This window comes from Rhinatrema bivittatum, chromosome 3 (genome assembly GCF_901001135.1).
Source record: "Rhinatrema bivittatum chromosome 3, aRhiBiv1.1, whole genome shotgun sequence".
In the NCBI taxonomy this organism is placed as follows: Eukaryota; Metazoa; Chordata; class Amphibia; order Gymnophiona; family Rhinatrematidae; genus Rhinatrema; species Rhinatrema bivittatum.
Window position 1 is genome coordinate 225569358 of NC_042617.1, and position 20925 is coordinate 225590282.

Consider the following 20925-nt stretch of genomic DNA (forward strand, 5'->3'; position numbering starts at 1 on the left):
AACGGCCCATCCAGTCTGCCCAGCATATTCCCACACTTATTTTCTCATACTTTTCTGTTTCACCACCTTAACCAGACAATTTCCTTGCCTACCTTTTTCTGAAGCCGCACAAAATCAAAGTGAAAATATATGGCTTCATACATTGAATTGCAAATCTGCCTTAGCCTACTACAAGCGGAGCATGCATTGCGAGTCCTGGGCTTCACAACTCTTTGTTTCCTTCAACCCGAAAGTGCCTGGACTCCCTGTCTACAATAGAACCCTATCATCTTGGATCTCACAATGCATCTTATTCTGTTATGACAGAAGAACAGAAGCCTTGTCTGCCTCACCAAAGGCTCACCAAGTCAGAGCGATGGCAGCATCCATCACCCAACTAAGTGAAGTACCTATCCTGGATATATGCAAAGCCGCCACGTGGTCATCCTCACATTATTGTCTGAATCAGCAGGCGGCAGCAGACGCTCTGTTGGGTCGAGCCATCATTAAGAACATAAGAAAATGCCATACTGGGTCAGACCAAGTCTCCATCAAGCCCAGCATCCTGTTTCCAACAGTGGCCAATCCAGACCATAAGAACCTGGCAAGTACCCAAAACATGTCTATTCCATGTTACCATTGCTAGTAATAGCGGTGATTATTATCTAAGTCAACTTAATTAATAGCAGGTAATGGACTTCTCGTCCAAGATCTTATCCAATCCTTTTTTAAACACAGCTATACTAACTGTACTAACCACATCCTCTGGCAACAAATTCCAGAGTTTAATTGTACGTTGAGTGAAAAAGAACTTTCTCCAATTAGTTTTAAATGTGCCACATGCTAACTTCATGGAGTGTCCCCTAGTCTTCCTATTATCCGAAAGAGTAAAAAAAGGATTCACATCTACCCGTTCTAGACCTCTCATGATTTTAAACACCTCTACTATATCCCCCCTCATCCTTCTCTTCTCCAAGCTGAAAAGACCTAACCTCTATAGTTTTTCCTCATAGGGGAGCTGTTCCATTCCCTTTATCATTTTGGTAGCCCTTCTCCGTACCTTCTCCATCGCAATTATATCTTTTTTGAGATGCGGCGACCAGAATTGTACACAATATTCAAGGTGCGGTCTCACCATGGAGCGATACAGAGGCATTATGACATTTTCCGTTTTATTCACCATTCCCTTTCTAATAATTCCCAACATTCTGTTTGCTTTTTTGATTGCCGCAGCACACTGAACTGATGATTTCAATGTGTTATCCACTATGACGCCTAGATCTCTTTCTTGGGTAGTAGCACCTAATATGGAACCTAACATTGTGTAACTATAGCATGGATTATTTTTTCCTACATGCATCACCTTGCACTTGTCCACATTAAATTTCATCTGCCATTTAGATGCCCAATTTTCCAGCCTCACAAGGTCTTCCTGCAATTTATCACAATCTGCTTGTGATTTAACTACTCTGAACAATTTTGTATCATCTGCAAATTTGATTACCTCACTCATCGTATTTCTTTCCAGATCATTTATAAATATATTGAAAAGTAAGGGTCCCAGTACAGATCCCTGAGGCATTCCACTGCCCACTCCCTTCCACTGAGAAAACTGTCCATTTAATTCTACTCTCTGTTTCCTGTCTTTTAGCCAGTTTGTAATCCATGAAAAGACATCGCCACCTGTCCCATGACTTTTTACTTTTCCTAGAAGCCTCTCATGAGGAACTTTGTCAAATGCCTTCTGAAAATCCAAGTATACCACATCTCCCGGTTCACCTTTATCCACATGTTTATTAACTCCTTCAAAAATGTGAAGCAGATTTGTGAGGCAAGACTTGCCTTGGGTAAAGCCATGCTGACTTTTTTCCATTAAACCATGTCTTTCTATATGTTCTGTGATTTTGATGTTTAGAACACTTTCCACTATTTTTCCTGGCACTGAAGTCAGGCTAACTGGTCTGTAATTTCCCAGATCTCCCCTGGAGCCCTTTTAAATATGGGGGTTAACATTAGCTATCCTCCAGTCTTCAGGTACAATGAATGATTTTAATGACAGGTTACAAATTTTTACTAATAGGTCTGAAATTTCATTTTTTAGTTCCTTCAGAACTCTGGGGTGTATACCATCCAGTCCATGTGATTTACTACTCTTCAGTTTATCAATCAGGTCTACCACATCTTCTAGGTTCACCGTGATTTGGTTCAGTCCATCTGAATCATTACCCATGAAAACCTTCTCCAGTACGGGTACCTCTCCAACATCCTCTTCAGTAAACACCGAAGAAAAGAAATCATTTAATCTTTCCGCGATGGCCTTATCTTCTCTAAGTGCCCCTTTAACCCCTCGATCATCTAACGGTCCTACTGACTCCCTCACAGGCTTTCTGCTTCGGATATATTTAAAAAGGTTTTTACTGTGAGTTTTTGCCTCCATGGCCAACTTCTTTTCAAATTCTCTCTTATCTTGTCTTATCAATGTCTTACATTTAACTTGCCAGCGTTTATGCATTTTCCTATTTTCCTCTGTTGGATCCTTCTTCCAATTTTTGAATGAAGATCTTTTGGCTAAAATAGCTTCTTTCACCTCCCCTTTTAACCATGCCGGTAATCGTTTTGCCTGCTTTCCACCTTTCTTAATGTGTGGAATACATCTGGATTGTGCTTCTAGGATGGTATTTTTTAACAATGACCACAACTCTTGCACACTTTTTACTTTTGTAGCTGCTCCTTTCAGTTTTTTTCTAACTATTTTTCTCATTTTATCAAAGTTTCCCTTTTGAAAGTTTAGCACGAGAGCCGTGGATTTGCTTACTGCCCCCCTTCCGGTCATTAATTCAAATTTGATCATATTATGATCACTATTGCCAAGCAGCCCCACCACCGTTACCTCTCTCACCAAATCTTGTGCTCCACTGAGAATTAGATCTAAAATTGCTCCCTCTCTCATCAGTTCCTGAACCAATTGCTCCATAAAGCTATCATTTATTCCATCCAGGAACTTTATCTCTGTAGCATGTCCCGATGATACATTTACCCAGTCAATATTGGGGTAATTGAAGTCTCCCATTATTACCGCACTACCAATTTGGTTAGCTTCCCTAATTTCTCTTAGCATTTCACTGTCAGTCTCACCATCTTGACCAGGTGGACGGTAGTATACTCCTCTCACTATAGTCTTCCCCGACGCACAAGGGATTTCTACCCATAAAGATTCAATTGTGCATTTAGCCTCATGCAGGATGTTTATCCTGTTGGACTCTATGCCATCCCGGACTTAAAGCACCACACCACCTCCCGGGTGCTCTCCTCTGTCATTGCGATATAATTTGTACCCGTTATAGCACTGTCCCATTGGTTGTCCTCCTTCCACCATGTCTCTGAAATATCATTTAAGTCTGTCATTATTCACTGCTCTACATTCTAATTCTCCCATCTTACTTCTTAGACTTCTGGCATTAGCATACAAACATTTCAAAGTTTGTTTTTTGTTTGTATTTTCATTCTGCTTTTTAATTGATAGGGATAAGTTAGAATGTTTTAGCTCAGGTGAGATTTTAGTTACAGGCACTTAGACTACTTTTCTTATTATTGGAACCTCACTGTCGGGATACCCTAATTCTAATGCATCATTAGTATCCTTTGAAGATACCTCTCTCCCAACCATGCACTGCTGAGCGACTGTCAGCTTTCCCCTTTGTTCTACTTTAAAAGCTGCTCTATCTCCTTTTTGAAGGTTAGAACCAGCAGTCTGGTTCCACCTTGGCAGGAACAACTAAAAAGACTGTCCTCAATAGTGTACCAGGTTGAGCACCCCTTCTACAAAAACGGAATGGACTATGCACCACTTCCAGAGACCGTGCGGTGACTCAGCCTTCCAGTTGGGGACTCCCAGGCAGGATGCCTAATTCAGCCTGCTTTTCTGTGAGAAAAAAGCAAGTTTTCTTACTGTAAATGGTATTTTCCATAGATAGCAGGGTGAATTAGCCATGCTATCCCACCCACCTCCCTGGACAGCCTCCTAACCATACAGTAGAAACATGGATAACAGACTGAGGCAGGCTGGGAGCCGCAGGGGAGAGGTCATACACGGGCACACAGAGCAGAGCTCTGTGTGCTTTGAGGAGCTCCGCTACCTAGTGGACTGGAAGATGATCCCAGGCAATATGGCTAATTCATCCTGCTATCTACGGAAATCACTGTTTACAGTAAGCAAATTTGCTTATCTTGTGTCCAGATCTATACACCAATTTTCCATGTCTCTTCTCTCAAGTAGTTTAAAGCAAAGTAAAACAGCATTCCCATGGCTGCCTGCACTTGTAGCTGCTTTTATTGTATCAGCTGATGACTAATTGATATCAGGTTTCCAAGTTGGACAGTTCCTTTTGAAGTGGCCCATCTCTCTGCAGTGATAACATGCTTGGCATAAGTCCACTCCATCTCTGTGTAGCTAATTATGCCAGAGACATGGATTTACATACTGTCCCCCATCCAGTCATTAATTCACATTAGATCATATTATGATTACTATTGCCAAGCGGCCCCACCACCATTACCTCTCTCACCAAGTCCTGCACTCCACTGAGAATTACATCTAAAATTGCTCCCTTTCTTTTTGGCTCCTGAACCAATTGCTCCATAAAACTGTCTTTTATTCCATCCAGGAACTTTATCTCTCTAGCATGCCTTGATGTTTCACTTACCCAGTCAATATTGAGGTAATTGAAATCTCCCATTATTACTGCAGTACCAGTTTGGTTAGCTTCCCTAATTTCTCTTAGCTTTTCACTGTCCATCTCACCATTTTGGCCAGGTGGAACTTAGTATACTCCTATCACTATTCTGTTCCCCAGCTCACAAGGAATTTCTGTCCATAAAGATTTGATTGTCCTATTGGACTGTATGCCACCCCGCCACCAAGATGCTCTTAACATTTCCCCAGTACTGTCTAAAATCCTATCTAGGTGACGTGTGAGGTCCGCCACCTTCGCATCAGCAGGCATTCCACACGCCCACCAGCCACCCAGCTGTCTAAATTCCTAATAATCAAATCACCAAATATGAAGGCTGACCTAACCCTCTCTTCCTTGGCAGAAGCCCTGGGAGACACATCCTTGGTGCGAGAGGTCATTGTACCACCTGGAGCATAGGTCCTTGCTACAGGATCATTTACTGTTGCACCAGGGTGATGCTCTCTGATCAGGAGACCCTCCTCCAAGGCAGCACCAGGGATGCCAGACTGGAGTTGGGACTTGGCTACTATGTACCTGATGGTCTCATCTATATATCTCTCTGTCTGCCTCAGCTCCTCCAGGTCTGCCACTCTAGCCTCCAGAGATCAGAATCGTTCTCTGAGAGAAAAGAGCTCTTTGCATCGGCGGGTAAAAAATCATACACGTGACACTCAATGCAAAAAACTGGGAGGCCCCCCTCTTGCTGCTGGACTGCTGCCTTCATCTAAAATTTGTTCAGTTTCTAGTTACGTTTTAGGTTGCTATGGGTGTGGGACTGTGTACGATTAGGGTCCTTTAATGTATTATTGTGTTCACTATATTCACTATATGTAACCTATAATGGAATAATCAAACTCTTGATAAGGTGTGAGGAATTTCTGAGTTTAAGTTAAAAGGCTGATTTTTTTTTTTTTTTTTTAAGTGTGAAAGCAACTCCTGCCTGTAAATTAAAGGCTGAGCTAGGGGTGGGAGAGTTGAGAAATACAAACACACAAACTTCTGTTTGTTGCCTGACTTTTGACTACCTATTTATAATAAAACACAAAAAAATCTGTTTGCTGACTGACTTTCTGACTAACTGTTAAAATAAACACACGAACACACTAAATAACACAGAGAGTAGGATTAAATGGACAATTTTCTCAGTAGAATGGAGTGGCCAGTGGAGTGCCTCAGGGATCTGTATTGGGACCCTTACTTTTCAATATATTTATAAATGATCTGGGGAAAGAAATACGAAGAGTGAGATAATCAAATTTGCAGATGACACAAAATTGTTCAGAGTAGTTAAATCACAAGCAGATTGTGATAAATTGCAGGAAGACCTTGTGAGAATGGAAAATTGTCCATCCAAATGGCAGATGAAATGTAATATGGATAAGTGCAAGGTGATGCATATAGGGAAAAATAACCCATGCTATAATTACATAATGTTGGGTTCCATATTAGGTGCTACAACCCAAGAAAGAGATCTAGGCGTCATAGTGGATAACACATTGAAATCATCGGTTCAGTGTGCTGCGGCAGTCAAAAAAGCAAACAGAATGTTGGGAATTATTAGAAAGGGCATGGTGAATAAAACGGAAAATGTCATAATGCCTCTGTATCACTCCATGGTGAGACTGCACCTTGAATACTGTGTACAATTCTAGTCGCCGCATCTCAAAAAAGATATAATTGCAATGGAGAAGGTACAGAGAAGGGCTACCAAAATGATAAGGGGAATGGAACAGCTCCACTATGAGGAAAGACTAAAGAGGTTAGGACTTTTCAGCTTGGAGAAGAGACGGCTGAGGGGGGATATGATAGAGATGTTTAAAATCATGAAAGGTCTAGAACGGGTAGATGTGAATGGGTTATTTACCTTTCGGATAATAGAAAGACTAGGGGGCACTCCCTGAAGTTAGCATGGGGCACATTTAAAACTAATCGGAGAAAGTTCTTTTTTACTCAACGCACAATTAAACTCTGGAATTTGTTTGCCAGAGGATGTGGTTAGTGCAGTTAGTATAGCTGTGTTTAAAAAAGGATTGGATAAGTTCTTGGAGGAGAAGTCCATTACCTGCTATTAAGTTCACTTAGAGAATAGCCACTGCCGTTAGCAATGGTAACATGGAATAGACTTACGGGCGGATTTTAAAAGCCCTGCTCGCGTAAATCCGCCCGGATTTATGCGAGCAGGGCCCTCGCGCGCCTATTTTGCATAGGCCGCCGGCGCGCACAGAGCCCCGGGACGCACGTAAGTCCTGGGGTTTTTTTTAGGGGGCGTGCCGGGGCGGGGCCGAACGGCGCAGTGTTTTGGGGGCGGGAAGCGGCATTTCGGGGGCGGGCCCGGGGGCATGGTTTCGGCCCAGGGCGTTCTGGGGGCATGGCCGCGCCCTCCGGAACCGCCCCCGGGTCGGGTCTCGGCGCGCCAGCAGCCCTCTGGGACGCGTAAATCCATGGATAAAGGTAGGGGGGGTTTAGATAGGGCCGGGGGGGGGGGGGGTTAGGTAGGGGAAGGGAGGGGAAGGTGAGGGGAGGGCGAAAGAAAGTTCCCTCCGAGGCCGCTCCGATTTCGGAGCGGCCTCGGAGGGAACGGAGGCAGGCTGTGTGGCTCGGCGCGCGCCAGCTGCCCAAAATCGGCAGCCTTGCGCGCGACGATCCAGGATTTTATAAGATACGCGCGGCTACGCGCGTATCTTATAAAATCCAGCGTACTTTTGTTGGCGCCTGGTACGCCAACAAAAGTACGCGATCGCGCTTTTTTTAAAAATCTACCCCTTAGTTTTTTGGTACTTGCCAGGTTTTATGGCCTGGATTGGCCACTGTTGGAAACAGGATGCTGAGCTTGATGGACCCTTGATCTGACCCAGTATGGCATGTTCTTATAATGTTAAGTTTTAAAAATTTCTCTAAGCAGTACTTACTGATTTTTTCTAAGCACCAGCAAGGAGATCATCTTCTCTCAGTGCTCCCACTGGATTGAAACATTAATAAAAATGTAATTTATGAAAAGAATTCTGAATCATATAGAATTACATTTTGAAACACATCCATTCTCTGTTCTTGAAACCAAATGCTGATTTTATCATTAATTTTAAATGGTGCATGAGTAAAATGAAGATAAATATGTTACCTTTCTAACACAGTACTTAAACTCTGGCGTAGAGAGTTGCTACCAATATAGAAATTGTAAACATTTTGCCAGTCTGTAGTTTTTTTGTTTTCTAAGTATGAGGGAGGAGATTTGACTTAGGTCAGGAGAGTTATACTAAGATGGCAAATCATAAATATGAGTTTAGTGACTCATATTTTTATAATGTATATTTTTAAGATTATAAAAACATCTTTTTTGATGCTTGCTTTGTGCACTTGAAATTTGTTTTTGTTACTTTATAATACTTCATGTAACTACTAAATCAAATTTGTTTCTTGAAAGCTGCAGATCATTTCAGGATATTCAAAATGAATATTTGCCTCCTATATTTACATGCATTTTGTCTAAAAAACTGGATTTGCATCCCCTATTCTAAATTATGATCTCTGACATTCTACCCGTCCTTAAGTTGTTACATTTAACATCAGCAGAGAATCTTGTGGTTTCTTTTTAACATTAATCCAAAAAAAAATTCTACTTTGTTTATTGTTTTTCAATTCAGCTTAAACACCATTTTTTAAGATGTGTATATAAAAAGAAAATTGCCATTGTCATTATAATCAGCTGAGTAAACAGTAAAGCATATGTCTCACTATTTTGCTTTCCTCCACTGTTTTAGTACTTAGAAGAAGAATATCGTAAGGGTGCCCGAGATGATGACCCAATGCCACCTGTGCAGCCTTATCATTATGGATCACACTATTCAAACAGTGGAACTGTACTTCACTTCCTTGTTAGAATGCCTCCCTTTACTAAAATGTTTTTAGCTTATCAAGGTGAGCTCATTTCTTTTTCTTCTCTGTTAAAAATTTTATAGTTATGTGTTCCTAAACATTAATGGAAGTAGAGTATGTAATATATGTAATATGCCTGGGAGCTTTTGATTTCCAGTCACCCTAAGATTGTCATGGATTAGCGGAGGGAAAGGGAAGGGGTACGCAGATATTCTGCTTTCTCAGATACACACACTGACACGCTCAAATGCTCACTGTCACACACTTACATGCTCATTTTCACATATACACTCAATTCATTCATTCTCCTAAACATACTCTCTTACATGCTCATGCTCAGTCATATCCTTATTCTCTCTCACACACACACATGCTGATGCTCCCACTTCTCGCCCAGAAGTTGGAGCCAGGAGCCAGGAAGAAAGGGCTGCATCTCTCAGCTCTACAATCAGTTTTCTCCTGAAGAACTAATTATCAAGAGGGAGAGACAGAAGTATGCGCTCTGAGAAAATAGAGAGATAGACAGTTCTTCTTGTTTCATAGCCAAGCTACATGTTAAATCCCAACAAGGGACAGAGGAGCCAGGAACTCTTAAGAGACTGAGAGTCTTCCTTTCCAGCGATATCCAGACCCAGGAGCACATGGCTGGATTAACCTCATAAGAAACTGAGTTAAGTAATCAAAACTTTACACAGAGAGTATCTTAGCAGAGGAGAGGGGTTTATTTCCTTGCCTTTCATTACAAATTCAGTATCTCATCTTAACTGCTTCAGCCAAACTCAAGCATAAACCCTTACTGGCAGATACTGGGAAAGAAAAACAGATGGACTCTGGTCTTTCTGTAAGAGATAGAAACCAGGCCCACTTTCTGCTTAGTACCAAGTAAACCATTTCAGAAGCTCCCCAAGAGAGTGACCTTTCACACACTGTAGTGCTCATCTATTTGATTTGTCTTCTAGCCAGCTCCACCATCAAGAGGTACTTCTTCATTTTCTTGATTTTGTTTCCACACAATTTTGTGTTTGGGACAGGGTGCACCCTTTACAAACTGGTGACATTGGGGTGAATCTGTTCCTTCCAACCCGTTTTTGAGTACTCAGGGGTAAAGACAGTTTTTGAAAGCTATGTGCTTCACTGCTTTTCTCTTCAACCTTTCTCTATTATCGTTTCTTATTTTTTATTTTTTATTTTTTTACTAGCCATATGAATATGTTGGTTGCCTGGCTAACAGGCCATACTCAGTGTTATTTTTGCATTGCTTGATTTAAAATAAGAAAGCTATAAGTTATATTATATTTCACTACTGTACTTTTCCCATTTAATGTTCTGGTTGGATTTACCCTCTACTTACACAATACTAGTAACAGGGTTATTTACTGTTTTATTCTGGTGTGATGATTCTATCTGTTCTGTGGTGCCACAAGTAAGAGGTTGTTTGGGAAGGGCACAGAATTGTGATATCAAAGTGACTGGGACCCTGTGTCATCCACCACTCAGGCTACAAACCTGAAGATAAATCATATTAGTAAATATAATTTAACATCTGGTACTCCCCATCCCAAGCATAAGGGTAATTCATAGTACAGATTAAGGGAAAGGGGGCCACAGAGTGGAAGCTTCTCTGGGATTGGAAAATTTTTCTTTCTTTGCCTGTACCTCATCCAGTCCGGATAAGTAACCCAACCAACGTTTGTGACCTGTTATAACAATGGCCTTGCAAACTCTAGAAAACCAGTGCAAAGGAGAGGAGGTTGATATAAGTAGTGCCTTTTTGGTGCAGAATATCCCTATGGGCACAGCATTGCAGGAGAACTCCAGCATTACAGAAACAGCAACAGGTTGGCATAGTGTAAAAGTGATAGGCCGAACCTGCGACTCTGCACAGGAGAAATGAATGGCTTTTTGTGTGAGCTATTACATTAATTCAATCCAGGCCCTTTTCTATGAGATATCGCCCATAAATAGGGCCACCCCTTGGAAAATTACCAATGCGAGAGGCCCCTAGAAGAGAAAGTGAGTCAAAAGCATGTGATAGCACTTTTGCAGAGGAGCTCACTGGCTTTCTAGCTTAGAAGGGAAAAACAGTTACAGAGCTAAAGAAAATGTTTGCTCCGGCAGAGACCACTCCACAAGACCCGGCATCTCTTATACTGACTATTTGCAAAGTAATAGTGGAAGCCAGAAAACCCCAGAATGACTATAGCTTTTACAAACAATTGAGAACTTTTTCTGGTAAGATACCTGTCCCTGGACTATAAAAATTGAATTGAGCAAACCACCCAAACAGTCCCTGATTGGGAAAGTTCTGCTTTAGAGAAGAGACAGCAACCAAGAGAGTATCTCCAGTGCCCTGCTCCGGAGATTTATGGAGCAGTGAAAGCTGAGAATCCACTGGACACATCTGAAGAGTACATGGAAGCCCTGGAGAGCACATTTGGCACTTCTGAAAATGGGTCAGACCTAAGTTTCCGGTTCAGACAGACCAGACAATGAAATGGAGAAAAGCTGTCTGATTACTTGAGACATCTGGAGGCTGAATTGTGGAGAGTGTCAGAAAAGGGGGGATAGCACCCGCTGAGAGATATTGCCTGGTTGGAGCAGTTAGTGCAAGTCTGATGACTTATTGTTACGTTTGCAGCTACAGGAAAGGAAGGGAAAGCCCCCAGACTTCCTGCAGTTGGTGAAAGAGATTAGAGTTGAAGAGGAACAAGAAACAACCAGCCAAGCATTGTTAGAGAAACAACTATCCAGGGAGCAACTGGCCAAAAACTCTGTTAAATTTGCTGAGGTAGCCTACCTGACAGCATTAGTTAACAAACTATAAGAGGAGGTTGCCTTCTTGAAAGCACATTATCCCCCTATCTTTTCTCAAGCTCAGTGTGCTGTGGCAGTCAACAAAGCTAACAGAATGTTAGGAATTATTAGGAAGGGAATGGCATATTAAACAAAGAATATCATAATAATCTCTGTAACGCTCAGTTGTTAGACCACACCTTGAATACTGTGTGCAATTCTGGTCACTTCATCTCAAAAAAGATATAGTTGCACTGGAGAAAGTACAGAGAAAGGCAACCAAAATGATAAAAGGCATGGAACGGCTTCCCTATCAGGAAAGGCTAAAGAAGTTAGGTCTGTTCAGATTGGAGATGAGACAGCTGAGGAGGGGATATGATAGATGTCTACAAATCATAAAAGGACTTGAAAATGTGAAATGGATATTTACTCTTTCGGATAAAACAAAGACTAGGGGGCACTTCATGAAGTTAGCAAAACAAATTGGTTAAAATTATTTTCACTCAAAACACAATTAAGCTCTGGAATTTTGTTGCCAGTGGATGTGGTTAAGGCAGTTAGTGTAGCTGGGTTTTAAAAAGATTTGGATGAGTTCCAGAAGAAGTCCATAAACTGCAGTTAATCAATAGGGAATAATCACTGCTTGTTGCCGGCATTAGTAGCATGAGATCTGTTTAATGTTTGGGTACTTGCCAGGTACTTGTGACTTGGATTTCCCACTCTTGGAGACAGGATTCTGGGTTTGACGGATCCTTGGTCTGACCCAGTATGGCATATCTTATATTCTTATGTACAGTGGTTTGGCTAGTTGCCCCTATGACCAGTGTTGAGAGGGGTGAAGAATGGTCCCGATTATTTGCTGACTTGTATCATGAGATAGTGGCTTTGAATGTGACCTTGGAACCTGCTTTGGGACTTACAAAGACTGTGCTGCCAACCCCTCCCTCAAGAGGTCCTGGGAGAACTCGCGAGAATCCTATAGCTAGTCGATCACATGAGTCAGAGCCACTGGGAAAAGGGTTCTGTTACCAGTGTGGCCAAGATGGCCACAGAGCTAAAGTCTACAGAAAATTTACAGTTGGTGGTACAGAAATTAACCCATTCCTCATCTCCGCCAGGAAACGTCAGAGGGGCCCAGTAATGTAGCAGCTGAATCCCTGTGATGCTACCAGCTACATCCTATGAACTGTCATTCAGAGGCTTCCCACCTGCCAAAAGGGCTGGTTGGGCCTAAGCCTATCATGTCCATGAAGGTGGAAGGTCACCCTGCGAAAGCACTGGCCATTTTCTAAGATGGCGCCGGCCGTCCATTTCTCCTACCATGTGACAGGGGCCGACCAATGGCACCGGTAGCCCCTGTCACATGGTAAAGGCAAAGGGCCACCGGCGCCATTTTGTTTACTGGCAGCCGACGGCTCGAGAGCGGGAGATCGCTCCCGGGACCCCTGCTGGACCACCAGGGACGTTAGGCAAGTTTTTTTTTTTGGGGGGGGGGCGGTTGTAATTAACTAAATTTGAAGGCTTGGAGTGGGTTTGGATTTTTTTTTTTAAATAAATGTGCCCCTTCCCCCCCTGCGCTAACCCGAACAATGAATTTTCCCTGAAGTTCGGGGGAAACCCGTCTTGGGATTCAGGTCCTCCGACCAATGCCGAATTGGACTATTTCTTTGAAATTTTCCAATTCGGCAAAAATGATTGCACATCCCTAATTTTTAATACTTATACTTTGTGTGTAAAAGATTTAAATTTTTATATATGAGTTAATTGATTTAAAGTAAGATTAATAGATTTCCTTAGAAGTAGACCAAATGTTATACACAAAGCTGATTCTTATAACTAATATTTTTTTTTTATATTGCCAGATATACACATTTGTAGTGAACTCACATTTATTTTATGAAAATAGTGATATTTTTATACAGTGGTACACTGACACTTTTCAAATTTTATTTGTAGTCTTACATATTTATTCATGCCTCTTTTTAAATATCATTTTTAATCAGTTCTCCATTTTTTCAATTTAAATTTTTGTTCTTAACTGGTTGTGCATAATATTCTCTTTTATAACCTGTCATATGTTTTTAGCTTTTATACTGGTTGTATTAGCTGTTCTATTAATGTTTAATTTGTTACCATTTTATAATTATATGTCCTGCTTTACATTCATTTATATGTCCTGTTTTATAGTTATATGTCCTTTTTGATTAATTTATTTATCTGTGATTTTATATTGAGATTTTTATTTATGTATGTTAATTTGTCATTTTCATTCATTGTAGCCCCTGAGGCAGCTACGTAGTGGCGAAACTCGGCCAGAGTCGGGCGGTTTTAGTTTGTCTCCAATAAAATTTAATGTCCGATTGGACATCTGGCATCTATTACATTTTTTCATCCTGAAAGCAATGTGATAATGCAATAACTAAAGACAGAAGAATACTGGGCTGCATAGAGAAAGGAATAACAAGTAGGAAAAAGGAGGTGATGATGCCCTTGTACAGATCCTTGGTGAGGCTTCACCTGGAATATTATGTTCAATTTTGGAGCCCTTATCTCAAAAAGGATAGAGACGGGATGGAGGCGGTCCACAAGAGAGCGATGAAAATGGTGTGGGATTTGTATTGGAAGACCTATGAGGAGAGGCTGAAGAATCTGAATATGTATACCCTGGAAGAGAAGAGATGCAGGGGAGATATGATATAGAACTTCAGATGCCTAAAAGTTTTCAATGATGTATGGACTTCAAAGCTTTTCCATTGGAAAGAAAACAATAGAATTAAGCATCAAGAAATGAAACTCCAGGGGGTACAGCAGTTACTACCCTTAGCAGAAGGCAAGGAGATTACTACCCTTAACCAATATGCTTTGATGTTTTTAATGCAGTGGGATAAGAGGAATTTGATTTAGACAACCACCAAGAGCCCTGACTTCCATGGTCTGGGATACTCTTGTGTGGACATAAGGGGAAAAGCATATGACTGCTTCTATGGCCAAGTCATAAAGGAAACAAAGGAAGCGTGCATGGGGGTAACTTGCTGGTGTGATGGCTACTACCGGTGGTTACTACCCTTAACCAAATAAACCTTCATACTTTTGATGCAACTCCAACATTGCTCTCTGCTTCAACGGCAGGGGAAAAGGGGAATTGGAGTTAGACAGCAACCATCAGAGGCCCCGACTTTTACTGTCTGCGGCTGATGTGCATGTGGGTAACCAGCACAGTGCAGCGGTTACTACCCTTAATAGAAGCATGGGATTACTACCCATAACCAATAAGCCTTGATGCTTTTGATGCAACTGCAATATTGCTCTCTGCTTTGAAGGTGTTGCGACCGCAACCTACAGATCCTAAGATGGGCGCGACCGCTAGCTCATGGGAAAGCGTGAGCCCCTGAACCACGGCACAACTCAGAGAGGAGCCCCGAGCCAGACCGTGGGAGGTGAGCGCATGCAAGCATGGGCGGAGCAGGAACAAAGCAGGACTGGAACTAAAGCAAAGAACTCAGAACAGGCACCAAGCAGGATCAGCCCTCTGCTGGACCCACACACACCAAGGAGATCCAGCAATGCAATGCTGGTCTCAGGAGTAGCCCTCTGGCCACTCGAAAGCCCTTTCGGACCTGCTGCTTGGGAACGACGAGTGTGTGAGGCCAGACAGAGGCTGAGGGCAGAAACAAGAAGAAGACTTGGAACTTGGAAGGACTCAAACCAAGACTTGGAACTTGGAAGGACTCAGACGAAGACTTGGAACTTGGAAGGACTCAGACGAAGACTTGGAACTTAGAAGGACTCAGACAAGGACTCAATTTACTCGGAAGACTCAGACGAGGACTTGGAACTTGGAAGGACTCAGACGAGGACTCAGTTTACTCGGAAGACTCAGACGAGGACTTGGAACTTGGAAGGACTCAGACGAGGACTCAGGTTACTCGGAGGACTCGGACAAAGATTCAGGTTACTCAGAAGGTCGCAGGCAAGGTTTCAAGACTCAGGTGAAAGTACTGGGTGAGAAATGCATCACAGCGCGCCCTACCTAGCTGCCCATGGCTGGTTGCAGACCCCCTGAGCAAGAAGCAGACTCCAGGCGAAGTAGTGGAACTTGAGACTGGAACATGTCGAAATTCAGTAGAGGCCTACAAGTGAAGACCATGGAGGACCTTGACACAAAGAGGAACACAGACAACTGTGGATTCTGGAATGGAGGCCCGAGGGACAGGAACTGAGCCCTTTTATAGGGCTGAAGCAGGAAGTGGATTGAAGGCTGTCTTCTGGTGGGGCTGCAAGCTTTTCCCACCGCTGGCTCTTTAAATAGATTGAAGAGGCGCGTGCCGGCACCTAGAGGAGGGCCCAAGGATGAAGTAGGACCATGGACAGCGGCGTCCCTGCCACATGGAACACAGAAGCAGGCCCCGGCAGTGGCACTTAGGCCGTGAAGGAAAGGCTTCTGGGTCGCGGCATCTTCCCCGCCATGAGGGTGGTGGCAAGAGCGGCTCCTCTGCCGTGTGAAAAGCAGGACTAAAAGCGGCCTTCTGCCGCAAAGATGAAATCCTGGAGGTGGCTCAGGGCCGCAGAGATGGAAGCAGGGCCCGGCAGCGGCACTAGGCCATGAAGAAGGATTCGTCGGCGGCTTCCTGCTATATAGATGGAGGAAATGTGTGGCGGCTCCCGCATAGATGAAAAGCAGGCCATGGCTTCCTGCCGCTTGAAGGTCCCGGCAGTGACGGCGCTACGGCCATGAAGATGGAGGTGGCAGCTCACAAGCCACGAAAGGAGACATTAGCAGCCCCTCCTGCCGCAGAATGGCATCGGGCTGCATGGAGGCGGTATGTGGAGACCTGCTTGCGGGATGGGACCGCGAGCAGGATCATAACAGAAGGAGAGTGGGTAGGGGCTGAAAGGAAAGAGAAGTTTGGATTCAGGGACAACCGATACGATCATGATTTTTGTATAGTCTGGGGTACTGATGCTCAGACATTAAGTAAAAAAATATAAAGGACTGCTTCTATGGCCAAGTCTTTAAGCAAAGCACGTCAAGCAAAACTGTCTGATACATGGAGGTAACCTGCATGGCATGCCAGATACTAAAATGGGAAACTTGCTGAGCAGACTGGATGGACAATCGGTCCTTTTATGCCATCATTTCTATGTTTAAAGGTTGATACAATACCCCTTTCATCATTGGAACCAATGCCAGTTTGTTCCAGCAGCTGGCTAAGAGATATCAAGAACTGGCAGGGCCCAACTATGCCAATATGTTAACCATCCACCCATTGTGCCTAGCAGCCTACCACCAGGGAACACTGTCAAACCATCTAATGATTGAAGAGGATTTGGGTCCTGTTTGGGATGCTTTCCCTCAGCCAGTTACATTACCTCTTGGGGCTACTCTGTCTGTTTCCTGCCACCTAGAGCTTCCCCCAGAGACAAAGACACAAATTGTAATGGTGGAAGCTCTAGGTGCTTGGAGGACTGCTAGTTCAACAGGATAACCAGCTGCAGGTCTGGGTGCAAAATGAATCCAAAAAGCAGATCATCTTGGACCGAGATGATCTTACACCGTGGACACCGTGGCAGTAGGAGATTCCCCCACAGAGGGGCCCCACCTCAAAAATTGACTCTTCGCTGTTTAACCTCGCTCTCCTCACCGATCTCCTCTGAATAGAAAGAATGATTAATTCAGGAACTGTCCAAGCATGGCAATATGTTTTCCACCCAGCAGTGGGATGTGGGGTTGGCCAAAGGAGTAGAGCACCCTATACCCCTACACAACATCCGTCTTTTCAATGAAAGATCACGGTGACTAACCCCAGGCGACATTGAGGATGTTCAAAAGCAGCTAAAAGACCTGTTGGCATTGGAATAATACAGAAATCAAGAAGCCCTTATGCCTCTCCCATGTTAGTGGCTAGGAAGAAGACTGGGAAAATTCAGATGTGCATAGACTATCGGACATTGAACAAGAGAACTATTCCAGACAGTACACCCTGCCAAGGATAGATAATGTATTTGACTATCTGACAGGAAGCAAATGGTTCTCTGTGTTAGATCTAAGAAGTGGGTATTACCAGATCCCCATGAAAGAAAGTGATAAGGAGAAAAATGCCTTCATCTGTCCTCTGGGTTTCTACCAGTTCAAGTGCATGCCCCAAAGAAGTTGCAGGAGCTCCAAGTACATTCCAGCGTCTTGTGGAAAAAAACTGTGGGAAACATGAACTTCCTAGAAGTGCTGGTATACCTAGATGACCTCATTGTCTTTGTGAAGCATTCTAAAGCATGAGGCCAGGCTGATGAAGACCATGGATTGGTTGGAAGCTCAGGGACTCAGACTGTAAGTGTCAGTTCTGCCTGCCTCAGGTGAAATATGTGGGGTATATTATGTTGGAGAAGGACATCACTACTGACCCTCACAAGATTGCAGCAGTGGTTACATGGTCAAAGCCTACCAATTAGGATTTTGTGGTTACTACAGGAGATTTATTCAGAACTGTTCCTCGGTAATACGACCCTTGACAGATCTCACAAGATAAGACCAAGGCCTCTGCCTCAGGAGTGAAGTATTCAAACCCTTTATTTATTTTATTTAAAATTTTTTTTTTTTTTTATTTATTTATTTAAAATTTTTATATACCGGCATTCATGTTGCAAACACATCATGCCGGTTTACATATAACAGGGGTGTACAGTAAACAATTCAATAACCTATTTGTGTAGAAGGAAGCAGTTACAAATAACAAGGTAATAGAACTGGGAGGAGAGAAGAAAAGAAAGAGAATAACATTAGGTATAGGTATTTACATTAGTAATAACATTTTTACATGTGGAAGTGGTAGAATCTGGCTGAATAGAATTAATCGGTGTCCGGGAAAGCTTTTTTAAACAGCCAGGTCTTAAGTCTCTTCCTGAAGGTTGGGAGGCTGGGCTCCTGTCTAAGGTCCGGTGGGATGGAGTTCCATAGAGGGGGGCCGGCTGTTGAAAAGGCCCGATCTCTCAAGGTAATGTGTTTGGTAGTTTTGGCTGGGGGCACTTGAAGAGATCCTCTGAGTGTGTCTCTTGTTGGTCTGGAGGAGTTATAAATTTGGAATGGGACTTGTAAGTCGAGTGGGGTGTGTTGATGGATGGTTTTGTATATTATGGAAAGAGATTTGTAGAGGATTCTAAAGTGAACAGGCAACCAGTGGAGATCTTTTAGGATTGGAGATATATGGTCCCTCCTCCTGGAGTTTGTCAGTAATCTTGCCGCAGCGTTTTGTAACATCTGGAGGGGTCTAGTATAGGAGGAAGGTAGGCCCAGAAGGATAGAGTTACAGTAATCGATCTTAGAAAAAATGATAGCTTGTAGAATGGTTCTGAAGTCCTGAGTGTGGAAGAGTGGTCTAATTCTTTTCAGAACTTGGAGTTTGTGGAAACAGTCCTTGGTGGTTCTGTTGATGTAAGCTTTAAGGTTCATCCGGTTATCAATTAATACTCCTAGATCTCTCACCTGTGTAGTAGTTGGGATAGTTGGAGGATTAGAGATGGCATTATTATCTGGGGAGATGAGAAGCAGTTCTGTTTTAGAGGAGTTTAAAACTAGGTTTAGGTTAGCCAGGAGATGTTTAATTTCGAAGAGACAGTTTTCCCAGTGAACCAATGTTTTTGTGTAAGATTCTTTAATGGGTATCACGATCTGGATGTCGTCGGCGTAGAGGAAATGTTTGAGGTTAAGGTTGGAGAGGAGTTGGCAGATAGGTAAAAGATAAATGTTAAAGAGTGTAGGTGACAGTGAGGAGCCCTGGGGGACACCTATGGATGCGTCCATTCGTGAAGATTCTTTGTTCTGTATCTTAACCTTGAAGCCTCTGTTGGAGAGAAAAGATTTCAACCATGAGAGAGCTGTGCCTGAGATACCTATAGAAGCCAGAATGGAAGTGAGAATGGAATGATTGACCGTATCAAAGGCGGCTGATAGGTCCAGTAGAATTAAGAGGAAGGATTGGCCTTTGTCAAGGCCCATTAATATGAAGTCAGACATGGAGATGAGGAGGGATTCTGTGTTCAGTGACTTGCGAAATCCGTATTGTGATTGGAATAGGATTTTGTTTTCTTCTATGTATTCGGAGAGTTGAGTATTGACAACTTTTTCTAGAATCTTGGCTATGAATGGGAGATTGGCGATAGGACGGAAGTTGTTGGGGTCTTTAGGATCCAAGTTGGGTTTCTTGAGTAGAGGTTTGATGGAGGCCAATTTGAGGTCGTCAGGATATAGTCCTTGGGAGAGTGAGCAGTTTATGATGTCCGACAAGGTTTTAGCGATGGAGTCAGGGATGGCCAGGAGCAGTTTGGTGGGGATAGTATCCAAAGGATGGGAGGAAGGTTTCATTCTTCTTATAAGAGTTTGTATCTCTAAGATAGAGATGGGTTCAAGTGTTTCCAGACCATTGTTGTTGAGGGATGATTGTTGAAGAGACTGGTAAAGAGCAGGGTCGGTGGGATTAGAAGGCAGATGAGTTAGAAGGCTGTTGACTTTGTTGTGAAAATGAAGAGCAAGTTCTTCAGCTTTGGGTTGTGCTAGGTCGTTGGGAATCTCCTGTGGGATGATTTGGGTGAGATTGGAGACATAGGCGAAGAGGGCTTTTGCGTCGAAGATTAAGTGGTGAATCTTGGATGCATAGTAGTCCCTTTTGGATTTAGAGGTAGTTGACTTGTATTGATGGAGGGTGGCTTTGTAGATGGATCGTGTATTGGTGCTTGGGGATTTGCGCCAGTCGCTCTCTTTCTGTCTTAGATTTTGTTTTAGCTTTCTTAGTTCTTCCGTGAACCATGGTTGTCTTTTGGAGGCGTTTGGGAGTGATTTTTTGGTTGCTAGCGGACATAGCTTGTCGGCTATGGAATCTGTGATGGCTTTCCAAGAGCGGAGAGCTGTGTTCGGGTTTGAGAGATCAATGGATGGAAGTTGAGAGGCTAGGTGGGAGCTGAGGTCTTCTGTAGAGCAGGATCTTCTGTATGGGAAAGATGGTGAGGGCCCTTTGGAGGTGGAGGGTTTGTTCAATGAGAATGCGGTTGAGATAAGTGAGTGATCAGACCAAGGGACCTTCTTGCTTTTGAGGCGTGAAGAATGTTTGATGCCTGGGTTAATAAAGATAAGATCCAGCGTGTGGCCTGCTTTGTGTGTGGGTTTGGTAACTAGTTGTTTGAAACCCAGGGCTGAGAGGGCAGAGAGAAAGGATTCACAGCTGGATGATGGGGTAGGATTGTCCACATGCAGATTAAAATCTCCTAGGATAATTGCTGGAGCGTCCAGTTTGATGAGGGTTGTGATTTCCTCTACTAAGGGGGAGGGGTCTGTCTCAAGGAGGCCCGGAGGGGCGTAGACGAGTAGGATTTGTAGTTGTTCCGAGGTGAAGAGACCCATTTCTAGTTTAGAGTCTGAGTTGTATGGGTGCTGGATGAACCCGAGGTCTTTTTTTGATGCAAATAGGAGTCCTCCTCCTCTTTTTTTCAGTCGGGGGATGGAGAAGATGTCGTAGTTTGATGTGGGAAGTTGGTTTATAATTGCTGTGTCCGTGGGTTT

The 20925-nt window shown here is 43.2% G+C and overlaps 1 protein-coding gene across 1 annotated transcript in view; it reads left to right on the forward strand.

The window, feature by feature from the left end:
* The window catches only part of LOC115087279 (lysosomal-trafficking regulator-like), a 1534685-nt gene that overhangs the window by 1235963 nt on the left and 277797 nt on the right, over positions 1-20925 (forward strand). Inside the window, 1 exon segment of the mRNA XM_029594260.1 lies at positions 8471-8627. Coding sequence (XP_029450120.1) covers positions 8471-8627 — 157 coding nt within the window.